This window comes from Mercenaria mercenaria, chromosome 11, assembly GCF_021730395.1.
Source record: "Mercenaria mercenaria strain notata chromosome 11, MADL_Memer_1, whole genome shotgun sequence".
NCBI lineage: Eukaryota > Metazoa > Mollusca > Bivalvia > Venerida > Veneridae > Mercenaria > Mercenaria mercenaria.
Genome location: NC_069371.1, coordinates 49,261,951 through 49,270,314, shown reverse-complemented (window position 1 = coordinate 49,270,314; position 8,364 = coordinate 49,261,951). Strand labels below are relative to the sequence as shown.

The following is an 8,364-nucleotide window of genomic DNA, read 5'->3' as shown; positions in this document are numbered from 1 at the left end:
TTGGTTTGATGTCCGTTGTGGTTTAAGACAATGCTGTGTCCTGTCCCCTCTCCTTTTTAATATGTATATCAATGATTTAACACTATTCTTAAAATCACTCAAAATTGCTGTTGATGTCGATGATGACTGTGTGAGCATTTTACTGTTTGCAGACGACATTGTGCTAATTGCAGAAAACCAAGATGATTTGCGAAAGCTACTAAATACATTGAATGAAAATGAAAATTAAATAATTTGACTCTAGATTATTGTAAAAGTGAAGTAACACTTTTCCGTACAAACGATTTTTCAAGAACAAGTATGATTTTCGAACATGGTGATAGTATTATACAAACTGTTGACAAGTTGACAAACCTTGGAATACACTCTCTTCATATTGTTTCAAGTTTTACAATAGACTTTGATTTTATGGTTCCCTATAAGAATTTAAAAGAGACCATGTTCTTTTATAAATATACCAAATGAAAAATATATGCACAACCGTAACAAATTAAGTTTTCCAAAAGTGTCTGCGAATGAATAGAACTCAAGTTATTATCCGCCCCCTATTGCCGCTATATGCACCGATACACGGTACCCGATAAACCGTGTGAGGCAGATTTAGTGTAATGAAAGATAGGTCCGATGTTCTTATGTTGTATTTACGGTGTAAATAACTTGAACTTGCCAACGGAACATGTCAAATGATATACATTTGTATATTCGCACTTCAATGGTAAAAGAGTAACGTCACAAGTTATCAGAACGTTTTTAATGCTGTCGTAGTTTTGATTAATCAGTCCAAAAATTGGACATTAGTATTCGTCTAAGTCTTAATTCCAGAGTACGTCATTAAATACGATTAGATTCGAAGTAGCGTGTAAGCATTTATAATGTATTTGTCCTGATTTGAAACTGGTTCTGGTCTACTATTATTCTATATTCTTTACATTCTTCCCTGTTGCTCTTTTCTGTTTTATGTCAAATGTGCGTGTTTGGTTCAGTCGCAAGTGATTTCAGTTTCATTCCTCCATTGATCTTACTTGTGATCGCAGTTTTATTGCCGAAACGATTTTAGTGGCACTTCCAATCTAACTTCAACCTCATTCAAAATGAGATGTACGTTTCTTTCTCATAGTGTTGACCACAGTTTCATTTACACAGTGATTTCAGTCTCATTCTCTGGTTGTCAAAATTACAAACTATGATCACTTTTATAACCATTTTGGTACATTTTGATGAAAAGAAAAAAATATTTTGTATTGTTTTTGAAATTTTATTTACAAAATACTTCTGATCTCCGTCATTTAACAAGACTTATAATTATATGCAGTAACATTTAAACAATATGGCAGATCACGGCGCGATAAAGTCACCATGTTTTAAGTTAACTATATAAAAAATGAATACGAATTCATTCTCAAAACTGAAGTTAAGGCAAACATTCACATAAAACATCATCAAAAGTTTAATTCTTCATTTCAGTATTCCTGATAAATACCCGGAAGGCATACTATCTCTCCTATTTTAGGTATACTTATTGAAGAACGCGTTTACAAGAGCAATATCCGGGTAGCAGGAACTGGTCGAACATCATGATTTTGGCCATAGGGTCGTACACGAGGAACGTTAATGTCACATACTCAAGGACGCATATTCCAATACATCCCCCACTTGTGCTGAAATAAAAAAGAATTGTTTAAAATTTAGAAACATTTACGTGTTAAGGTTTAGCAGTATATCACAAAACAACAGAAATTATTAGTAAACGAACAACATCTTGAAAAACAACTCATCTGTCCAGTACATTTTTACTGTTCTGTCCCATAGAATTGGATACTTGAAATATTCTAAAGGAGTTGCCCCCCTTTAAAAAAAGCCATTTGTAAAGAAATAAATATAAACAATTGTCAAAAACGATGTTTCACCTAGTTGTGTTAAGTTTAAACACTGGTACATTGTTGCAAATGCATCAAAACGAAGACATGTAACAGCTTTTTAAACATGGTGAGTTTTAAAGGCGCTGAACTGTCCAGAAGTGTGGCCCCTTCATGCAGTCCCTTTCCGGAATTCAATATATATATGAGTAAATTGACATTGGTTTTGTAGAATAATATACATGTTTTATTTGCTGTTTAATTTTCATGTAAAACAATGCTTTCTTTCTATGATCTGGTGATGTTCAAACTTTTTTCTCCGAAACATGGACCTAACTCTTAAAGTACGCCATAACGTATAGACATTTTAACATAGTCGAGAAGATGGTTTCTTGATACTTTTAGGCAAATAAATAAGTTAAACGCAGTTTTAAACCAATTTGTTTCACACTGAACTTTCTTTTCTGTAAGTTTAATTCGACACTAGAGTCTATATAAGTATCATAACATAATTGGAAACAAAATGTTTATTAATCTAAGAGAACAAAATGAAATACACACGTAGTTTCGCAGTAAGCATGTGGTATAAACTGATACATTGGCGGTTCAACACTTGTCATGTGTACGATAGACCTTTCTGTTCCCTCGATATTGCTCAGGCTTGAGTTTATATGTGCCTTGTAGGTCCTAAAAGTAAACAACATATTGGTAAATTGTACAAAAAAGGTTGTTTTTAAGTTAACGTAGGAAATGTCTTCAAACATACTGTGACAACAAGAGGACAAAATGAACAACTGATCATGTTTTTACGTCCTTGTTAGTCATATTTGTCTTCATATCTTCTCATAGTTCCTTGAAATTAAGAAATGTTAGTAAAATGTATATCAGATCTTAGATCTTTTTTTCAAATTTAAGTTTGTCATCGACGTCTTTCTGTATCTCTTGTAGTTTGTAAAACATTTTAATGCACGTTTAATTAACCGGAAGTGACGGCGCAACGTCAATTATCCGGGAAACCTAGAATAATTCTGGTAACCGTTATACGGGTATCATAAATGTTTAAGGGAATCTATAGTATCCCTTTAATTAAGTGTTAAGCAGTCAGTGTAATTGTTTTTCTTACGGTTTACTTTGACAACAGATATGTTTTTGTTAAAATAAAAAACATAACAACACAAAATAGGCAACAATGTAAGCACTCCAACTGATATTTGAGGAAATTTGTAAAAATAAGCATACGGAAATTTAGTTAAGCCATAAGAGTGAAAGTAGTTAAAGCTTTCCATCAAAATCTACAATACGGAAATGTCATCAACAAAGAAATTCATACTTGAACCAATACTTTCAATCGGCTTTACAAAATAATTGGCCGAACTTTTTTTCGGATATAAGATGCTTTTAATAAAATTCTATATTGCAGAACAATATTTGTTCCAAACATGCAGAACGTTTTCAACTGAAATTATTTGTTTCGAAATTTAGATGGTGTAACTGTCACATATCAAAACAAATAGTGCTTTATGTCCAACAATCTAATCAATTATTTATTAAAGTAGCGCTTTATGTCCTAATACTCTAGATGATTATTGTATTAAAAGGAGTGCTTTATGTCCTAATAATCTAAACAATTACTTGTATCATAAGGAGTGCTTTATGTTTTAATAACCTAAACAATTATTTTATTAACAGGGTGTTCAATTTCCTAATAATCTAAACAATAATTTTATTAAAAAGGAGTGCTTTATGTCCTAATAATCTAAAAATGATCTTATTAAACGGGCGCTTTACTTGTATGTCCTAACAATCCGGCTAACTAAGTATTGTATCGAAGGTAGTGCTTTATATCCTAATAAACAATTTTTGTATTAAAACGAGTGCTGTATGTCCTTTATGTCCTAATACATATATTTGATTTAATCTAGTGTATTAATTTTTACAATCTAAATAATTACTGGAATTAAAGGAGTGCTTCTAAAAAAACTCAGCTCATTAGTAGCAATCGAAAACTGACGTCAGATATGGTACTGTACTAACATAAATAGTTTTTTAAATGGGACGACCATTAGAAAATCAGGCAGACCCTAGTGTGTATATACCGCCTAGAATGGATTATTGTTTAACACCTTCTGTAAACGGCATTCAAACTGTTCTTCCTGCTTTGCCGTATTTCAAACAGAAAATGTGAATACGTTTTTAAACTTCTGACTGAAGATCAGAATTTATGATATTTAACACGTTGGACATTGACGTCATTATTATTTACTTCCGGTTGATAAGGCAACTTACGTGGCGCAGCAGGAATCTCCATCTCCTCCGAGGCCAATAATAATGTTTACGTCATTGACCCCTTCATTACGCAGATAGTTTGCCCTTGTTTCATTGTATATGCTCTTTTGAATAATGTATTTCTCTTTAGTGAGAAACACGCCTGGAAACATCTTTGCTACTTCCGAGGGGCTGAAATACATGTATAAGACTCGTATAAAAATGTACATATACCTGAATATGAAGTTGAATGTAAAAACTGGATCCATTGACATTTCTAACATAATTTCATGATCATTACTGTCAGTTACGAAAGTTGCAAACTCTTTCGGAACGCACGGGTAATATTGCGACATACTTATCCCAGGTCATCGTTAAAAAGGAGCTTTTTACAAATCGAAAAGGATATGAAATTGACAATCTGTAATCAATTTGTAATGGACAATCTAGCTAATAGCCAGGGGAAATGTTTAAAATCTAGATCTCTTGGTCTCAGATAAAGTTTGTAACACTAGATTTCTATATTGCCAATACTTTTTGTATTGGGCAAACACTAAGTCTTACGCTGGTCCCTTTTAAAATTTGTCATATTTTATGATAGATTTTTGACTGACATTTCAATGCATTGTATCGACTTACCATTTTTCAATTAAAAAAGTAGCTAAAATGGTTATGTGGAAAAACGAGTGAACTTTGAATACAAAAAAGTAAATCAACATAGAAATTAAAAGCATTTAGAAACACAAAACTTATTACCTGTACTGTTCACACCAGGGTTCCTTACATATTATATATTTGACGACATTTTCAGGCATATCCTTTCGCCGGAAAGCAAACGCAATAGGTCCGTTTGACAGAAAACATATGTATAATGATAACGGCAACATTTTTATAATTACAAATAATTCCATTTTACACAAGTCTAATGTTATAGAAATATATCAAGATGTCACAATATCTGTTTCAGTCTTCTAAAGGTTACAGAAATATTCAACGAAATCGGCAAGGAAGGTTATTCGTCGGCTTAAATTTACAAACGACAGCGAAATACTTAAGTAACTGTTGCTGACGTCTATATATTCAAATATAAACTTATCGTCTGCATCTCAATGACATATTTCCCATGTAAACAAACCAGGTTCAGGAAACATTTTGTTTCTTCTCTGATCATTTTACTATAATTATATTATTGCGCTGCGTGAGGATGATCACGGACAACGGTTATTTACAATGCAGTGGTATTTAGAAAATAGAAACTAGCAGTTTATAAAAATCCAGGTAATGGAGATGCTAAAAATTAGTGTTCTCAGAGAAAAATACTGAAAATCAATAGATGAACAATATGTAAACTTTGCTTTGTGCGCATTACATTCGTATTCATTGTTGCAAATCAAATATTTTCATAAAAAATAAACAAGTAAGTTTCGAAATAAATCAATTTGAAATTTAACTTGACTTTACGATTCTCAAAACCTTGAAACCATCCAACGCCTTAAAATATCTCCATTAGATATTTCCTGAGAAGATGACCTTGAAAATTACACTTATTATAACACGTGATACAGATCATGCATCTTTATGAAATGTGTCACGACTGAAACAGATGTTTACGATGTTGCAGTTTTTCATGCAATGTGTTTTATTCTGTTCACAGTATGGATGTTTTCCACACACATGATAACATAATCATTACAATCATGCACTTTTATGAAATGTTTGTAAACATCAAACTTGAAACATATCTTGTCAATTTTGCAGTTTATCCTGCCAAGTGTCTCGTTCGTTCACAATATGTTTATTTTTCCAAACAGTCACAACATAGTCATCACAAAATCCTAGTTAATGCCAATAAATCATTGTTCATCTTTAAGGTTATGATAACTACGCTGATGCTATGGTCTTACATTACATATTACATAGTCAGAACTCTACAACCTGACAACTTCAATGACCAATTATTTTAATGGTAAACGGTGAATGCTTTTTGAGATACTATATCCACGGAAGAGCAGCAGCAGCAATATCTTTACGAGTGGCATAGCCACGGACGAAAATGTCAGATATGATGTTTATGAGTGAAAGATATATAATTTATCCTACAGGTAAAACAAATAACTTTTCTTTTTATTTCATATTTTGACAAAATGTTTTCATTTTATATTTACTTACCAGTGCAAAATGTATTTGATATTTTTCATTGTAAAAAAATACCAGATATATTTCACTCTAATATAACACATGTAATGAAAATCAATATCTAATGAAAAATTATTTTAGGATGAGTGTAGAGCATGTGTAAGGAGATACGTCACTTTTAGTTTTTAATTGGTTAAACACTCTTTAGAATTAATTAAGACATTGTTTTCATATATGAGGGAAACATAACCCACAGCTATGACATTCTGTTTGTTAAAAGGAACATATATAATCACTTTGTAAATAATGTGGCTGCCACAATATTTGGCTATGAAAATAGGATATATTAATTTCTATTTTCAGTATATTGTTTTCTAATATTTGACTCACATGGTAGAAAGTATTGTTGAATGAAGTTTTTGATTTCCTACCTTTATGATCCTGGCCGTTTACGTTCATCGACAGTAGTGCCTTTCTTATCATGTAATTATGCCTACTCTCTACTTGGATAACTGCCTTACATGTATCTCCCTTTAACATAAAAATTTCTTCTTCTCATAACTCCTGACATCTAGATTGTTATGATATAGCTTTCTGTATCGAAAAGGGATATGTTGTGATGTGCACATAGTCATATTTTCTCATTTTTTCGTTATGTTCAAGACAAGAACAACGGCCCAACAGGAACGTATATGACATTGCTAGAATATAACGTATGATCTATTCTGTTCCTGTTTATCAACAACATTCTCTGGCACATTTTTAATGAAATGAGACCGAAGTTGTTTTTTATATTCTTAGAATATCAGATTGAAAAGAAAAATGAAATATATGCATCTGAGCGTGAATCATATATGACAAGAGATATAAAAAAAATCTCTAATTTTCTATGACAATGCATAAGTCCAACAAAGAGAATTGTTTTAAACCGATTCCTTACTTTTTCTTTGAATTAACTGTCAATATGTCGGTCATCCTGAGCATTTAGCACCTGTTTGACGACAAAACTGGCGCCAGGGGACCCTAAGATGGATTCTAACGATACTTTTGTGTCACTATTATTGTGATAATGTCTGAAAAGTTTTCCGTTACGCCCTTACCCAGCTATGTTTGCCAAGATCCAAGTGCTTAAAGCTAACTCCTGACAAACGCTATGTCAATTTCCGTTATGAAACGGTTCCGTTCTAAAAAATGTCTTGTAAATAGAGACGTGACGGTCTCATATATTGATTACTGAATGATGATACTCTTTCATAAATGTCGTTGTCTGGTAGTTGTTGTTCAAAAACAAGATGGCTTTGTTTTGATGTGGAGGACCGGAAGCCATCATTCCGAATCACTGCACATAATACTAGAGTTGGCACACTATAATATAGACCCGTATTTTCTAGTGAGATATGGGTCTTATTTTCAACTGTAAGCATGAAAAAAAACAACAGAAAAATGTTAAATTTCACAGAGAGACAAAAATATACTTGTTAAAATATATCGTGACAAATACGTATATAAGATATATTTTTTGATCGTATTATAATATTATTATTGAATGGTACGATGGAAATTTTATATTTTCATTTATTGTTTATTTATATTATGATCATAATACTAAAATATCAATCAAATATGCTAGATTTACAACACTCAATTATTTTAAATGTCAATGATCATCTGGGACAGACAATGTGCGATTCAATTACAGTGTCGTAAAATACCGTTGCAATTCTAAAATTATCAGCGTTGTCAGGTTCTTGTGTATTGCTACATTGTGAGAGACTTCATCGTGTACATAATACTCTCTTCAACACTTCGTTCATAAAGAGACGTGCTGTTAACTTGAATTTGTATAATAAAAAAGATGGCCTAATATAATGATTTAGTGTCTATCTCACATTTTTACAAGATTAAAAAGAATTAAATTTTCAGAAAAAAAATCCAAAAATCCAAATTGAATGTTGACCTAGAATAGAAACATTTTATGAATGTTGCCAAAATATTTATCTAGTTAAATGCACTTAGGATAAATGGTCCTGTGTTTTGTGACTTTCCCAAGCAATATTTAGGAATATGAGGCAAACAAAAATACAAATTAATCAATACGTTTGCGTGG

The 8,364-nt window shown here is 31.9% G+C and overlaps 1 protein-coding gene across 2 annotated transcripts; it reads right to left on the bottom strand.

Annotated features, from left to right (window-relative positions):
* Positions 1–682: 682 nt before the first annotated feature.
* LOC123532184 (uncharacterized) lies at positions 683–5,199 on the bottom strand. 2 transcript variants are annotated; one of them, XR_008366029.1, is made up of 5 exons: positions 4,878–5,199; positions 4,143–4,313; positions 2,418–2,543; positions 1,908–2,039; positions 683–1,658 (listed from the first exon to the last, which is right to left on the bottom strand). XR_008366029.1 is itself a non-coding variant. In XM_045313551.2 (4 exons), exons 1-4 carry the CDS (start codon positions 5,030–5,032, stop codon positions 1,517–1,519), a joined length of 594 nt encoding a protein of 197 aa, XP_045169486.1. In that variant the 5' UTR covers positions 5,033–5,187; the 3' UTR covers positions 683–1,516. The 2 variants fall into 2 exon arrangements, 1 of the variants encoding a protein (XP_045169486.1); XM_045313551.2 differs by lacking the exon at positions 1,908–2,039 and having other exon boundaries at positions 4,878–5,187.
* Between the last annotated feature and the right edge of the window lie 3,165 nt (positions 5,200–8,364).